The sequence below is a fragment of the Empidonax traillii genome, unplaced genomic scaffold (genome assembly GCF_003031625.1).
Source record: "Empidonax traillii isolate 1590-97213 ecotype Southwest subspecies unplaced genomic scaffold, ASM303162v1 scaffold1366:size124167, whole genome shotgun sequence".
In the NCBI taxonomy this organism is placed as follows: domain Eukaryota; kingdom Metazoa; phylum Chordata; class Aves; order Passeriformes; family Tyrannidae; genus Empidonax; species Empidonax traillii.
Window position 1 is genome coordinate 1 of NW_020956559.1, and position 16,600 is coordinate 16,600.

The following is a 16,600-nucleotide window of genomic DNA, read 5'->3' on the forward strand; positions in this document are numbered from 1 at the left end:
GTCATCCTGTTTTCTCCCCCTCTCCCCTCCTGTTCCCCCTTTCTCCCTTCCGTGCTCCCATCTCTTCCCGTGCCCCCTTCTCCCCCGGTCTCTCCCTCCTCCTCCGCCCTTTCCTCCCCTGAGCGTCCCCACTCCTGACAGGGCCATCCCTGGCTGTAATCAGCCCTCACCCTCCCCTCTTACCCCTCCTTAAAGGCCGTGGTTGTGGCTGTTCCTCTTTGCCAAGGCTGTGTCTCATCCCCGGAAGAAAATTTTTTGACAGAAAAAGTTGGGCTGGAGGCGGAAGGGAGTAGGAGGGGTTTGCTTTGAAGTCAGAGCCAAAGTGGAGCAGGTTGTTACTGGACTTGGCATCCGTGGGGGTTGTTTGTCCGAGTGTGCCATGGCTAAATGTGCACGTTTTATGTGAAGTCACAGCTCTGGAGGGAAGGCCACAAGTGCAGAACACCTAAATAGCACCTCTGGGCAAAGTGGAAGCCTCTTGGGTATTTGTGTGTGAGTTTTGTGACTTCTCCAGCTTTTCGTTAGAAAAATAAATGCAGGTCAAGATGAGCTTTCCTTTACCACTTCTTATATTGTAGCAGTTAATGCACAAATACTGAGCACTCAGATTATGCTCCTTAAAAATGTTAATGCTTTTCCTTGAGTTGTTTTAATGCTGATCACAGGAGTGGAGTTGGGAATTGTAATGGCTTAATTTCCTTGATCTCCCGAGCTAAGGGAGCTTTACTGTTGCCAGTGCCAGAGTGTGTGCCCTGTCCCCCAAGGTAGCCAAGGGAGGCAACTGTTAAAAACTCCAAAAACAACCAAAATCAAATGCTGTATTCTTCCAGAAGGACACAGGTCACCGCTTATCAGCAAATTGAGGGAATTAGTGGAATTGAAAAGCAGTTTGATTTACAGGTTGTGGGGCTTCAGCTGGAGTTTTATTTATAATTACTATAATCAGGTGGAATTCTTGATTCAGGACCTTCACTTCCAGTATCTGTTAGGATTAGAAAACTCCTTCCGTGAGAAAACGAACTAAGAGAGTGTTTTTGGTGCAAAGCAGTTACAGATCCTTGCCTTTCATTAATGGTCATTAATTTATACGCACGAGTCGGTGGCAAATTGGTAACTTTAAATTAACAAATAGCCTGGATTTATTGTGTTCTGAGGCAGATGAAAAGGTGCAGCATTGACTGCTGGTACCTAAATCTACACAGCACAATAACAACTGGAACTTTGGTTGTACATGAAAAACGAGCTGAATAAAGCCAGCTTTGCCATACAAGTTAATTTTTAATTTGTCTTCCTGTGTTTGTTTTGTGGTTTTGAAATTGTCGGTTAAAGCTTGACACTTTGTTCTTCCTGGGTTTATTTTTAGTAAAGAGATGAAAATCTGTCATGTCTTGCTCTTCCTAAATTTTCTTGCTGTAAGTTTTGGGTTTCTCATATATTAATTTATTATTGTAAAGTGGCCTTTGTGGGTCTCGATCCCTCATATCTTTTCCAACTGGTAAATTCTCCCAGTAGTTTCATATGGGCAGGCTTAACAAACTTGAATTGCCTTTTGTCCTTCTGACTTAAAAGATACGTAAGAGCGTATTTTAGTCTAAGAAGTCCTCTATGAATTGTGCATTTTTTCTTATCTGTGTGTTCTTTTTTTAGCACATGTGACAGGACAGATGTAGGACATCAGTAATGGTTAAGAGAGGTTGCCTTTTTTTTTTTTTTAATTTTGTGGTGGCAACTTAGACAAAATTACCTGAAAGGTCCACTGGCCATGGATGAAGCAAAAAGCATTATATGGGACTAAAGGTTTTTATTTCAGGTCCTGTAACACACTAAAACTTGATTCAGAAAATAGTCAAAGACTTGCTTCTGCTGTGGGTGTTCTGGGTACTTTGTGTATTAACTGGAACAAGTGTGTTTAGATAAATTATCAGATAATGAGTAACTCTTCCTGCAAAAGAATGCATGGCACACACCTTGGTAAAGTTGGGTTCTTTTTCTTTTTTCTCCTAGAAATGGGTCTGCTTCCAGAAGATGAGATGCACTAGATGTGGTGCTTAGTCATGGCATCAGAACTGTGTAAAACAATCTCTGAGGCAAAGCTGGAAAGGCACAAGAACTTGTTCTTAAATTACCGAAACCTCCATCACTTCCCCCTGGAGCTACTGAAGGATGAGGGGCTGCAGTACTTGGAGAGACTTTACATGAAAAGAAATTCCCTGACCACATTGGTACGAAAACCTCTTTATTGCAGTGTTTACTGTCTGTGTGTTTAGGAATTCTGAGTTTTGGGACAGAGAAAACAAGATAATTTTAAAAAAGAAAGAAAAATCATGGAGAACATCTGCCCCTGAATGATGTCATAACTGTGAGAGATGAGTATTGGGTTGTATTGTGGTTGAACTTGCATAGGTAACGTAGAGAACAGTAAATGAAAGTTTATGATATTTTATGGTCACCCTTTTGAAGCTCTGAAGATCTGCTGGGGATTTTCTTGCCAGGCTTGTTGTCCTATTGGGGTTTTTTTAACTGCTATAAATTTTACTCACTCAGTGAAGGCCTTTCTCAGGCCTTTCTCCTGTTAAGTGGTACTGTGTAGTTTAGTCTCCATTCCTTCATTAGGCTGAACAGCTTTTCCCTTGGATTGTGCCTAATTCCAAAGGCATTGTCAATCCCAGGGTCTAATTCCAAGCGAGGTACCAGTAAAAACCTATGTCTGTGGGCTGCTGTTGATGGAACACAGTTCACATCGGGGTTGTGGGAATTCTCCTTTGTGATTTCTTGTTTCAGTTTTTCCCTGAACTGAAGGAATTCTCTCCCTGAGTGAATGTTGTGGCCTCAGCATTCAGTGTGGGGCAGTTCAGTGACTGTGTGAGCTGTTCTGAGCTGATAAGGCTGTAGAGAACAGAGTCAAAACTTGACACTGTCAACTGGCTCGAGGCTTCAAGGCTTCATTTTGTTCTTCTTGTTGTTTTTTGTTTGTTTTTTCTTGGGCTCTTCCACAGTATTAGGGGTAAAATAATAGCCAGGGCAGAGGTGCTGGAGGGCCTGACCAAAAAACCACCCAAATTATATGTTTTTAAGTGTTTCCTAGTGAAAGTCCACTACTCCATTTTAAGAAATGGTGTCTAAAGCTTTGGCACTGATACAAGAGAAACCCTTAATAAAGGTTTCCCTCAATGGGCCAAAAGTTGAAAGGATTCTGAAGATTTTTTGCCATTTCTTTGTCCTGAACGCGTCACTTAGGTTGACATGTGCTGTGGAGAATTATTTTAGTGCTCTGGTTTTGAGCAATGATTTATTAATTAGTATTAACTGTAACAGGAGGACAGGATTCATGGTTACCATTTAAAGCTGCTATAAAGTCAGACTGCAAACAGTTCTGCCTTGACACTCTGTGACATTATTTAGTGGTGGAAGGTTCATCAAGTTTGCACTGTTCAAAAGATGGAACAATAAGGAAAGTTTTTCATTTCTCTCTTCTCCATGTCAGTGTTAAGGGCCTGGATAAAGGAACTGGAAAAAACATGCAGATCATACTTGGACAAAATGACTTCAGAGTGAAGTAGAGCATGATTAGATTGACAACAATCAGGATAACTTGCTCATAATGTGACTTGTTGGAATCTCATTCAAGTGCTGAGCACTATAGTTGGAACAAGGCAATTAAAATTGGGTCTCATTCACTGAGCATCTGTTCAGCACAAGAGATGTTGGAAGTTGTAGTGGACCAAAATAGATCAAGTCAGCAGCGTGTTACAAAAAAAGGCAGATGTCTTTTTGGAACATGGAAAGTTTCACAATCTCCATTAAAAGCAGAAGGAAGTAATTACTGGATACTGTCAAAGGATAAGCGGGAGTGGAGAGTTTCATACTTGAGATCAGCCTGGGTGACTTGGAGAGAACCTGGAGAGCAGCAATGAGGGGGTTCAGAGAACTCCTGTGCCCTGTGAGAGAGGGTTGGGATTGAGGTTAATTCCTCTGGCAAAAAGAGAAGCTAGAGAAGGAGAAAATCTGAGGAATGGGGGAGAGCAGAAATCATCGGTGTTTTCACAAAGCAGTATTTTAAGAATGAGTTTGGTTTGTGTCCACAAGTGCTCTCAAGTTGGTAAAGGTGTAGTTATTTATGTACATTGGGTAGGGCAGAAATCTCACCTGAGAATAGCTGAAAACGAGGAGGAGGAGGAGGAGGAGGTCTCTTCCTTACTCCTTTGATTCCGTGCAAGGTGATGAGCATTAGCTAATCAATAAACATTTTAGATTGTATGAAGATTATGAGCAATCATCAAAACTAATCCTGCACCATATTTCTTTAAAGTTAGGTGATACTTCTGTCCCACCAGTTCATTCCTTCAGAATTCTGAAAATACTTGACTAACTCAGCTTTTGTTCCTTGCTCCTCTGAAATGACTCCTGTCCTTGACAGATGAGTCCTGTGAAAATGTCTGGAGTGGTTACACTGACAGAATTTACCTTGCCTAAGAATAATTTCATTTTTTGTCTTCATTGGCAAGATGGAAATGATGGAGGGCTGTGACATAATGAATGGCTCAAGAAGCCATAAAGCACACCTGTATCCCGGGGTCAGGTCTTCCCACTCCTCAGCTAATACTGACTGATACCAGGAACCTTCCAGTACTCAGTTTGCCCTTCTGTTAAGAGGAAATAAGTGTTTGCCTCGATGGCCCTGTCAGAGGCAGGATGTGGCCATGTCAGAGAACAATTGTTAATTTATTAACTCAGGACACGCAGTGCTGGCCCATTCTGAGAGAGCAGCAGGTGAAACACTGACAGTACTTTATGTTCAGGTTGGCATCCTGAGCGTGATAAAAAGGGAAAGGGAATTTTTTGGTGTTTTTTCGCGCTTCGTTTTTTGCAGTTAAAGCTTGAATTTTTTTGCGCCTTCGCCCGGTTTCAGGTTTCTCTCTTTGCCCGCATAAATCCGGTGCCGGGGAGGCAAACGCGCTGTGGCGAAGCTGCCACGAGGTGGCAGCGCCGGATCGGGGACAGCCCGGGGCTGGGTCATGACGTCATCTCTGTCACTTCTTGACGTCACCCATCAGTTCTCGACCTGACCCATCATTTGCTGCTCCGGATTTTACCTGAAACGGTAATTTAATGATGTTCTCATGTAGCAAACATCCACCGTAGGTGGATGTTTGCTACATGAGAACATCATTAAATTACCGTTTCAGGGTAGCATATCAAGTTAGGAACACAAATTTCTGTATTTTGGATAATGGTACACCTATTTGAGGTGTCACGTGTCACATCAGTTCACGTGGAAATTGCTAATTTTATCGGGAAAACGATCGAGTGGTTGAGCTGCTTTTAAAACCCATTCTGTGTATTATCTGTATTGAAAAACCTCCCTTTCAGTAAAACATATCTGTGTTCAAAGTAGGTTTCTCAAGCAATAAAACCCTCTTAGCCTTGAATAATTTTGAGTGCAGTTAACCAACATGACATCTGAGACGTGTGAAGTCAAGTTTTGTGATACGTGTTCACGGTTGTAAATGCCACCAAGGCAAAGAATGACTGCCAGTTAGCAGTTAAGAGAACGATGTGCATGTTAATACGGAAATATGGAAATCTAGATTGATGGATTCAGCAGTTCTGGCTCGGTGGTAATTGATTGAAGCTACACAAAGATTGTAGGTCATTTCCCAGTTTAGCAGCATTATAAAATACACATTATGGTTACACATCTTGTGTAGTTCTTGTTCTGCTCTGAGTCTGTCAAGGCTGCAGCTTCTCGGCGGTCTCTTGCCTTCAACAAACTCATTTATTTGAATATATTTTCAAAAGTAAGATTTTGGCAATCCGTCTTTGCAGCCTCAGAAATCGGACTCCCATTTTGTTGGGGACCACATCAATGTCACCTCCAGACTGCAGCTTTGTTTCAGTGGTGAATTGCTCACCCTTGACACGTCCCAGATTGCCCCAATTGAGAATGTTTGGGGGTGTGGAAATAGCCTCGTACAGAGGCTGCTTGTTGCCATTTTTCCTGCTGACACGTTTTAGTGTGGTTATTAAAACTGCTTGGGTACTCAATATGTGTGTCTTGTTTCTTGTTTTGAAACCTAAAAAAAATCTCTAACTCTCTTTCAGCCAGAAAACCTTGCACAGAAGCTTCCAAACCTCGTGGAATTGTGAGTTTGTGTAGGAGTTCTAATATATTTTTATTGTTGTATTTTTATTACGCTGATCCATCTTATGTTAAAATCTAGAATGTATTAATTGCACATAAGCTGCACCTGAAGTGTGAAGGTTTTTCTTGAAGGGCAAGAAGGGGTCATTTTAGGAGGTATAACCAGATGTATTCGATCCCTTTTGAATTTATATTTTTTTTTTTAACTTCTTGTTTATTGTATAACAAGAACCTTTATACAAATGTCTGTACTGCTGAGGGAAAAAATACCCCGTTGTCACACTGGAGCCTCCCAGTGCAGTGGTCAGAGGGTTGTGACAGAGCCAGAGGAACAGGTTACTGCCTCCAGCCCATCCCTAGTTGCTGATTCCCACCCCAGCTCCCAGGGGTTTTATGATCTCAGCCTTGCTGATTGTGGTAATCAGTTTTTTTGGACCCAAGTCCCAGATTGTCAAATAGGAGCAGGGATGAGCACGTCGGGGTAGGAACTGTGGAATGATGATTGCTGTAGGCAGAGCAGTTTATCCAGTCATGTCCAAAAAGCGGATGTCCCACGAACTATATTATTTTGACAATTAATTTGTGAGCCCCTGAGACAATGTTTTCTTTCCTCTGCTTTTTATAAGGCTGTGATCTCCCTGTGTGACAGGGTTGGCAGAGGGTGGGGGGTAAAAGGATTGTCCTCTTTTCCCCCTCTGACTCCTTTGGCTCAGTGTCAGCTGTGGAAATGCTGGAGCATCAGTCCTGTTTGTTTAATGGGAAGCTCCAAACAGGAGGTGTTTATGTGAGGAGTCGAATGCCCTCAGCTGTCTCATCTTGTCATCTTCCTGTGGCCCTGAACCCCCACCTTTGTGCTGCACGAGGCCACAGAGTGACTGAACTGCTTTGGAGGTCACTGCAGCCTCCAACTTGCCTAAGAGCCAGTCCTGCCTCATCACGCCCCAGCCTGAGAGTGTGTTTATGCTCTCAAGCAGTAAAATAAATATTGTTGTATTTGATATAATGATTTGCCCCGGGGCATCAGGAAATCTCAGGGTTAGTTGATGGTGCCTTTAGGAAAACCCGTCTAAATTACGGCTTAAAATAATTTCTTACAGACAGTGATTTGTAGGAGTCAAACCTCATTATTTGGTGTTCAGAGAGCTCAGTTGCACCACCACGACCCCACTCACTCTGGGGGTCCAGAGGGGGCTGCAGTGGGCCTGTAGGTGGTGTAGCTCTAGTTGGACAAGTCCAGTTTTTATCAGACAATAAGAGGTGTTTTGTTGACAGAGAAGATAAAGATTTATTTATAAAAAATAAGTTGTTACAGTAGCCTTCAATTTTGAAAGGCAAACTTAACTGATATTTATTTTCCTAAAAGTTACATCCTCAGTAATTTCACTGGTTCTTTGTCTGTCATTCCCCCTCGTGTTGGGATAGCACCTGTAGATCCTCATCCTGTGTACTTTTCTAGGTTGAGTGAAATAGTTTACAAATATTTTCAGGAGCTGCAGCTAAAATCAGCAGAATTCTCATCCCAAGGTTATATCTAAGCATTTCTACAAACATATCTGCCATTCTTATGCTTGTTGTTAAGTTTTTAGCAAATATCTGCAATTTTTAAAGAAAAAAAGAGGGCTCAGATACTCAATGCAGTTGAAATGTTCATGGGTGTGTTTTCTTGTTCCGTCTCTGTATCCCTAAAAAGACAGGCTCCTACTTTTTATGAAATGCTCGTGGAATAGAGTGGAAAAAAATGACCCTGTGCAAATAATTCCACGTGTGCCTAAGCTGTTGGACATTGAGTGCTCAGTATCCCTTCACAATTCAATATCAATCCTGGACGGTTTTGTTACTCTTATTTTCTACAAGATCCAGTTGTTTATTTGCAGCAATGATGATTAAAGGCTGAAATGTGTAAAATCTAAGATCAATTTCTGTGTTGCCAGTAGTACTGGAAGTGCTCCATTAGAGGGTGCTGAATATTCTTAGTGAGAGATCTGACCACCCTCTGCAACTACAGAAATATCCATGTGTCAGATTGTGTTTTTCTTTTGAAAAAAATGTGCTTTAAGTTTGAAAAACTCCCTTGCAGTGAGTATATAATGTGCTTGTTTCTTCAATTTTTAAAGGTGGGAGAGTTCATGTGCAGGGGGAAGTGTGTGTAAGTGTGTAATTTAGGTGGGTGTGGGTTTTTTTTTTTCCTTTTCTTGGCTGGCATTTAGTGCCAAATAACCTGGAGATCCAGTGTGGTTCACTCTGCCTCTTCTGTCTGCTTTATTCTCTCTCCATTTTGTTTCCTCTTGTGACTCTCAAAACCCGAGCCCATTATTGCTGTAACTGTGAGTGGTTTGTTTTACATAATTGTATGTAATTTTCCTTTATGTTAATCATTGAATAGTCTTGAGTGCAACTTAAGTACCTGTCCACTGCCATTTTCTGCAGTTTCTACAGCTTTTGTGCTAATGGGGAGGAATGGCTTTGAGGGGGCTCTTTCAGTCTGAAATTGGATATTTTGCAATCTGATTATGCAGCAGAAGTCCTTGAGGGTAACAGGTGGTGTCCTCTGCTTTTTTCTCCTCCCCCCAGGTACCTCCATTCAAACAACATAGTTGTTGTACCTGAAGGTAAGTAATCCACCAGCTCACAATAAGTGGCAGAAACCATAAAATATTCATTTTTCTTCTTTGAAGAGGCCTATTTGTCCTTTATTTTCCCATAAAACATTAAAGATTTTCATACAAAATATACCAGCGTAGCTCTTAGTCAATAATATCCTTGTTTCTGCTATGTTAAATTCTTTTAATGATCCTCAAATGCACCTAAATGCTGTTTGCTGCAGTTCTAATTGCAGAAAGTGAAAAGGCTAAATGGCCCTCATCTGCAGAACAGAAATCCAGAGTGTCTGCTGCTTTCAGGCAGTCCCCACACGATGCTCTTTCTGGTTTAGATCGTGACAGATTTGAAACCTAAAGGAGCGAGAACTTGTACTGGTTTTTCTCAGTAACTGCGGAGTTATGTGCCCTACTAGAGGAAATTAAACTCTGGGTCTATAAATTGGATAGACCCAGAGCAGAGGAGTGGGGAAAGTGATTCCAGAGCAGAATTGTCTGGGGAAAATCTAGAAAGTGTTCTTGTATTTGTTATCCCCCTGTCTCGCTGCCAGCAGAGCTATTTGTTAGCAAGATAAACATTTCCACAACTGATGTCATTTGGTTGTGAGAATGACTTTTTACACCTCTCTCTGTGCTCAGACGTGGGGTACTGAGGCTTCATATCCTCTCACAGCCCTGTTAGGACTTTAAGGTTTCTTTTGGGTCACATTCCTGTTTCAATGTGTTCTCTCACAAGCCATTGGCTCCCTGGTTAAGCTGCAGTTCCTGGACCTCAGTGACAATGCCCTGGAAATCGTGTGTCCGGAGATTGGCCGCCTCAGGTCTCTGCGCCACCTTCGCCTGGCCAACAACCAGCTGAAGTATCTGCCTGCAGGTGAGTGATGGCTGAGGGCTCACCGCAGTGACCAAGTCATTTCAGCTTCATCTGCCAGGTGTTTTGGGTTTTTGGTACTGTGCAGTTGGGACAACTCGCACTGAAGGCCCAGGCAGGGATTGACACCGTTAAACGTGCTCTGGGTACTGGCAGAGTCCTGGAAAATGCTGCTGAAGTGGGAAAAATGTATTTATTTAACAGCCTTTGCCATCGTATCAAGAAAATATTGAACTTCCCTGAGAAGACACAAAATGCCAATGACAACTGTCATTCTGATAAAATGATGTTGCTTCCAGTTTTCCACAATATAAAGGATTCCAGTCCCTCCTTCCCTTCTCTTCGCCCAACAGCCCCATTCTCTTTTTTTCTAAAAAGACACATGTCTGGTAGGTTTGCCTGTGGCAGTTCTATCTCATTGTGACAGTAGATAACAAATGTTTGTCTTGCTAGTTTAGAGTACAAAAGCAAAATTTATTCAAAGTAAATGTGACACAAAGTCAGAAGAAGTTGGCCATAGGCAGATTTTGAATGATTATTTTTTTTTGCCTTCTAAATACTTTGATAAGCAGACGTAACATTATCTTCCACATAAGATGATGGTGATTCTCAAATATTTTTTTAATTTGATTTTTTAGTTTTTTTCCTGGTGTATTTGCATTTTCTGCTCTTCAGAGATGATTAAAAAATCTAAGGCTGTGGTTTCAAAAGCCTGGTCTAACTTAATCTAACAGGATTAGCTTTTGGCTCTAATTTTAACTAACTTCTCAATGTGACCTTCATGTGTTTGTAAGTTCACATTGTTTATTCCCAAGAAATACATTGCAAATGCTCCTTGAAGTTTTGGGTGCAGAAATCTCGCTGTCCTTTCTTTGACTTTTCTTATTAAGCCTGGAAAAGTGAAAAGGCTGATTATGATTAGAAAGAAAAAAAAATGTATATGACTATGTAAATGCTCTGGAATGAAATTAGATAAACCTGTTAAACATTATGACCCAAGGCCAATAAAATTTCCATCAATTTTCAGATGTCCTACATTCAAAAGAAAGGAGTGACTTGAGTGTGCTTTATGTTCCTCAAAGATAATTTACCTTATGGTGCTGTACCATGAAAGAAAGACTCGTTCAAAGAGAAAGTGACACATTTTCTGCAAAACTTCACACATTAACTTAAAAAGGTTCCAAAAAAGACTTTCAAAAGGATAATTTACATTACTGAAGAGCTGATTTGGAGTCTACCACATTTGATTAGGAACTGGTATCAGCTGAGGCTTTGCTGCCTTTCATTGCTCCTGAAGTTTGTACAAGAATTTGGTGCTGGGCATTGTCCCCAAGCGTGTTTAGTTTTGTGGGCCTGGCAAATTTGCATGCTTAGGAATAATACAAGTGTTGAGTTGGAGAATCCAGTGGTGTGTGTGGCGTCTCTGTTTGCTGGTGGAGTGCCATGTGCCAGAGCTGCTGTCGGTGCTAATCCTGTCACTGTCACTGTGGCTGGATGTCACACAGCTCCAGTGCCACCAGTCTGAGCAGGATTAGCCTTTCACTCACACTGAATAGTTTGCCCTCTGGAGGGTTAATCTGCTGCATTGAGTGTTTCCTAAACATAACAATTCCCAAAGAAGGCTTCCAAGCATGTTTTCACAGTTGTTGTTTGTGGAATTGAAAAGATTTCAAAGACTTTGTGAGAAAAAAGAAAAAAAAAATTGAGTTTCAAAGTAACACATATGTTCAACAATTGAAAAAGTGGAGCAAAATGGTAAGTTACGATGAATTGTTTTATCCTTAATTATCCTGGTAGCATGAATCTTCATAATAGTGTTAAATAATGGTCTGTCAGGAGAGCTGGCACAGTTAACAGGATTAACTGGGGTGGGATTTCACTGCAGTGCATCATTTCACTGGGTGTTCACTGCTGTCCTTGCAGCAGGTCCTGCATTGCAATGCATTCCTAGGGAAAGACAGCTCCTAACGGCTTTAAATTCATACTAAGTAACCATTTAACATATAATTTAGCTTCTACTAGTGCAGCTTGTGTGGAAGGTAAAGATGTACACTAAAAATAGCTTTTGGGTTTAGATGACACATTTCTGGAAGTAACTCCAGAGTGGTTACCCTGTCATTCCTGTTGGATCTCCATGCCCAGTGTCTGGTCTTACAAATACCCTCGGTTTTTTTAGAAACTCCATGGATATCTAGGAGGATACTCTTAGTAATATCCTAAACCAATTGCTAAAAATGTCTTCAGCACAACTGCAGAACAGTTGGATGGTAAATGTTTGTCATTAAATGTTCGAACACCCCCACTGTTCTATTGCATTTTAATTTTTAAGAATGAATCTCTGTTGTGTCTTCCTTAATAAGAGCTGCAAGAAACAATGCAATTAATAGCATATGTTGATTCATTATCCGTTTTTAATTGTTTTGTTCCACAGTTGTGCTCTTAACATTCATTCATTAGTATTTAAGATTTGCCTTGTAGAAATCAAATTTTAAAACAATTGAAGGAGTAGCATTTAAGATTTAGATTTAAGCCTCTAGTCTGATTGTGGACGTTCTTCAGACCCTGATAGAGGTTGGACTGTGGTTTATCTTCCATGGGATGGGCAAGATTTTAGTCTCTTAAGTCCCTGTTTCCATAAAACTTGTGACAGTTTAATAACAAAGAGCACTCTGCTTCTGTCAGGATTCGGTCACGATCATCCAAAGAGTTTTAGAAAGTGATTTTCAGGGAGGGGATGAGGGAGAAGGATAAAAGTACATGCCGCCAGTGTGAATCCAGGAGCTGGAGTTTGCTGAAGAAATCAGGAGGAGGAAATCTGTGCAGCAGGGAATTGTGTCCCTTGGAGGGGAGAAGGTGCTTTGTGTGTGGTGTAAATGCTGATCCTTCCTCCGGTTCACCCCGGGGCAGATCCTGTGCTTCAGCCTCAGGGTGTGAAACCTGGGGCCTCCATCGGCATCCTCTGGCTGTGGGAGCTGCTAAAAGATGACTCTGCTGAAATGCAAATACAATAGAAAAGAGCTGGAAGAAAATGCTGTGTAAAATTCTCCTAATTTCATAATTTGAATATACTTGGGAGAGTGGACCAGTTTCTGCCTGATGGAGAGTCATCAGTGTGTAAGATTCGCTGGTAATCACGATCCCTGAGAGGTTCTGCCTTACAAAGGAGGGCTGATTTTTTAAAAGAGTTGCAGACAAGTAATATGAGATTTAGTGTTACAAAGTTCTCTTGAGGACTTGTTTTCATTTAAATGCACTTTTTTTTTTTTTTTTGGTAAATCTTGTAGCTTCTGTCTTTAACAGTCTCTTGGTTTGTTTATTTGGCTCTGGTATATGTAATTCTTGAGCATGAAGTCAAGTTTTGTGAAGTTTTCTACTGTTTAACACTTGAATAATCTAAATTCTTGAGGGCCATTTGGAAATGTGTAACAGCAGAGATCTTGCTGAAAAAAAATCAGCATAAACAAAAGATGGTTACTTCATATTATTTCATTAGTTCATGTGTAAGCTTGACTTAGAGTTGACATTGTGTTTTCACAGTAGCTTAACTTTTTTCTTTTTAGAGATTTCTCCTTTTATGCAGTGAATTGATGTTTCATTTTAATTTAGAATTGTAGAGTTATCCTATGTGAATGTGCTGTCAGAAGTAAATTTTCTGAATCTTCTCACTTATGAATGATTAATTAGAAAGCTCCCCTTTGTTTCTGATGTTTATAATGCATATGATATTTCATCTCCTTTCATTCTTGAGAAGTGATATTTATTTTCTCTTTGTGTGAGAACTACGGCATCATTTGCATAGAAAAAAGGAAAAAAAAAATCCAGTGAGATGTACTATTAAAATGACTCTTGAGGAGTCCCAAAGCCAAGGTTATTCCAGTTTTCCAGTGTTACTGTTGGGATTTGGGTTGATTTGGAAACTTTAGATGTGCAGAGAGGGCTCCTCAGGTTCACATTTTGGTCTTGGAAGTTGGTGAGTGCACGTTTGGAGAACAGATGGCTTAAAAGAGGGTGGGTTATGCTCAGATTTGGACTTAAGTTTCTTATTTGACAAGGATTAGATTTTTTTTTTTTTTTTTTTTATTGCACGGTCCTTGAGAGGTGCTTCTCCTTAGAAATGGCAAGTTGTAGCATCTTGTTCTAAGATTTAATTAAAAATGAGGTTATGTTTACTCAGCACATGCTGGAGTTAATTATAGATTTACTAAAATGAAAAGCTTCATGTTTTGCCAAGTCAAGAGCAAAAGCTAAGTAATTAAAGAAGAGGGTATGGTTTATGGTCCCAGCCCATCTTTTGGCAAAATTCCCTTTAAGAAGGGCGGGGTGGGGGAAAAAATCAGCAGTTGTCTTTCCATGGGCTGGAGCAAAGTTCCTTTTGTGTTTGCTGTCAGGGAGCTTTACAAACCGAGAGCTGAGTGCATGGATCAGGCAAAAAAAAAAAAAAAAACCAGAAAGCGGTCAAATGATGTAAAAAAAGTTGATGTAAAGTGTGGGGTGGTGTTTCTGGAGGGGCTGTGCAGGGGAGGGGGGGCAGCAGCAGCTGCTGAGGGGGTTCAGCTCAGTGAGAGACAAAGGCAGGTTCAGCGAGTGCCCCAGCGAGGGAATGTGTGGCCTCCGGTTCAGTTCCTGTGGCGTTCCCTGAGAATTCTGCACCTTCCCTCCACTTGTTGCCATTTTGCTTCCTTTAGGTGGGGTCTGAAGGAAAATGTCTCCTACTTTTGGTGTCTTAAAAGTGCAAACTCCAGCAGTGTCAGGGGGGTGACAGCACATGGACTCGTCCTTTCGTTTCTCCTCGAATCCTTGCCCTTTTTAAGGCAAATTGTTTTAGAAATACAGCCACTTCAAGACTCATTAAAATACATTTGTAGGCTTATAAAACTTCATCTTCAAAGCATTTGAGAAAGATCCTGTGAAGCTGATAAGGGAGTGTTATCCTCATTTTACAGAGTGGAAAAAAGTGTTTTTAACAGAAGTGATTTGCTCCAGGCCACAGCAGGAGTCAGTGTTAGCCAGAAATAGAACCTGGGTGTTCCCATTCCATTTGTTAAGACCACACCTTTTTTGAGGCTGATCATGTTTAATATTGGGGAGGATTGAGTCTCTCCACCCATTATTAGGAAATTAATAATTATCTCTCCCTAATGAATAACCCTCCGAGTTAATGGGAAATTAATGGCGGGAAGATCAGGGAGCCTTTGTAACTGAAACAACTTGAGCTTCCAGGGGGCTAGAAGAGGCCAGGAAGGTGAATTTTGAAATATATAACTTAGAGATATATCCTAGATAATTTTCTCATGCATAGGTAACTTCAGTGGTAGTGTCGAGAAAGGTGCAATCGTTATGCAAATTATAAATCGAGTGATAATTGTTGATTGCTGCTTTGCCTGTTTATACAGTAACTCTCGGAATGTTGAGTGATTATTGCAAAGCTTTGGAATTTGCTTTGCTGATTGGGGGCAAGGGAAACTTTCAGACGTGCAGACTGCATATTCATTTCTCTCACTTATTTCAATGTTGCTGTGAAGTACAATATCTGTATTTACTATTCATAACCAGCATTTCACTGGTAAAGGCTTCTTGAATACCCAACTGAGTCATTCTGAATAGAGCTCAATATAAGGGATTTCAGTAAATCTTAATTAAGGGCATATAAACACGACTTCTTCCCTCCCTCCTTTCCACAGTAGATTTCCACTGATCATGGGCACAGCATGCCAATAATTCTATTCTTACTCTAGACCCTGGCATGAAAACGCGTAGTCCAAACTCATTTTGTTAAACTTGTGTTCCACAGTTTGATTTAGAGCCTTCAAAATGGAGGGGGAGCAGATCCTTGTCTCTTCCCTGCTCCCCCCAGATCTTCCTTCTGCTGGGGGGAGATCACTTTGATACTTAATTAAGTTCAAAATTTTAATTTTTTTTTTTATGATGGCTGCGACTTTAAAAGCAAAGGCACAAACCGATGCAGACCCTGTTCTTTTTTCTCCAAGTTGGCATAACCTTAGTCCACTCTGCTTTCCTAATTTAGTAACAGGGATAAAAATATGCACGACGGGCCAGGTTTGGTTCTCCAGGCACCCATCCAGGAGCGTGGTGTTTTTGAGTAAATGGACTTGTGGGGATTTGAGGAAAACACAGATTAGGTTACACGAGCTCTGCACTCTGGAAATAGGGGACTATTTAAAGCAGCATGGACTCCTAAATAAAAATATGTTAATTATTATAATATGTTGTTTTCCTTGAAGTAGTTGATACCTAATTATTAAAAATAAGGTTTTATTTGCACAGATCTGTAAAATATGTGTCGTTTAATAATTAATTTCTAGCTTCAATTTACTGTATAAACTCCAGAGTCAGCATACTAAGGTTTACATTACCTCTTAGGTTCAGCACCACCTAATTATTATTTTTTTTACCTAAACTCATACAAAACTTCCCCACACTTGCCTGTTACTGAACCGTGTTTTTCACTTCAGGATTAGTATGGCTCAGTAATTACACTGTATTAATGCAGGAGCCCAGTAAAAATACCTGATAGTATCTCTAAGACATTCTTTGGATTTCTAGGAGGAAAAGTTTTTTTCAGTGTTTTGATCTTGTATAAACTCCAGCGCAGCCCAATCCAGGCAGCCTGGAAGGAGTGAGTTTTCTGTGGGACAGATACACCCTATGAAATAACAGCACAGAGGAGTGGGGGAACAGAATGGGTGGGCCTGGACTTTGTGACCTGACTGGAGGTGACCGAAGCACAGGGCAGTGCTCTGTACGGTTGGTATTCCCGATGGATTCACTTCCACGCGCGTCCGAACCCGGCGGTACCCACGGAACGAAAGGGTGTTGGTTGCGTGAGATTTTGTGACAGTCCTGCCTCGCTCCCACATTTGGTTTGGGTTAAAATCTCAGGAGGACCACTAGTACTTCGGAGTGCTTTAAATTTATGAGGAGGGAAGTATAAAAAAATTCCACTAAATTCCTGGAAATTTTTGTTGCCTG

At 40.9% G+C, this 16,600-nt stretch overlaps 1 protein-coding gene across 3 annotated transcripts in view; it reads left to right on the forward strand.

Annotated features, from left to right (window-relative positions):
- Nucleotides 1-154: 154 nt before the first annotated feature.
- The window catches only part of LRRC28 (leucine rich repeat containing 28), a 49,544-nt gene continuing 33,098 nt past the window's right edge, over nucleotides 155-16,600 (forward strand). The window contains exons 1-5 of one of the 3 annotated variants that reach the window (XM_027906851.1): nucleotides 155-539; nucleotides 2,005-2,222; nucleotides 6,103-6,143; nucleotides 8,714-8,751; nucleotides 9,476-9,613. In XM_027906851.1, the coding sequence (XP_027762652.1) occupies nucleotides 2,040-2,222; nucleotides 6,103-6,143; nucleotides 8,714-8,751; nucleotides 9,476-9,613 (400 nt within the window). In that variant the 5' untranslated portion in view covers nucleotides 155-539; nucleotides 2,005-2,039. Of the gene's footprint in view, nucleotides 540-2,004; nucleotides 2,223-6,102; nucleotides 6,154-8,713; nucleotides 8,752-9,475; nucleotides 9,614-16,600 lie in introns of those variants that run through there. The other 2 variants (XM_027906853.1, XM_027906854.1) reach the window with 2 other exon arrangements.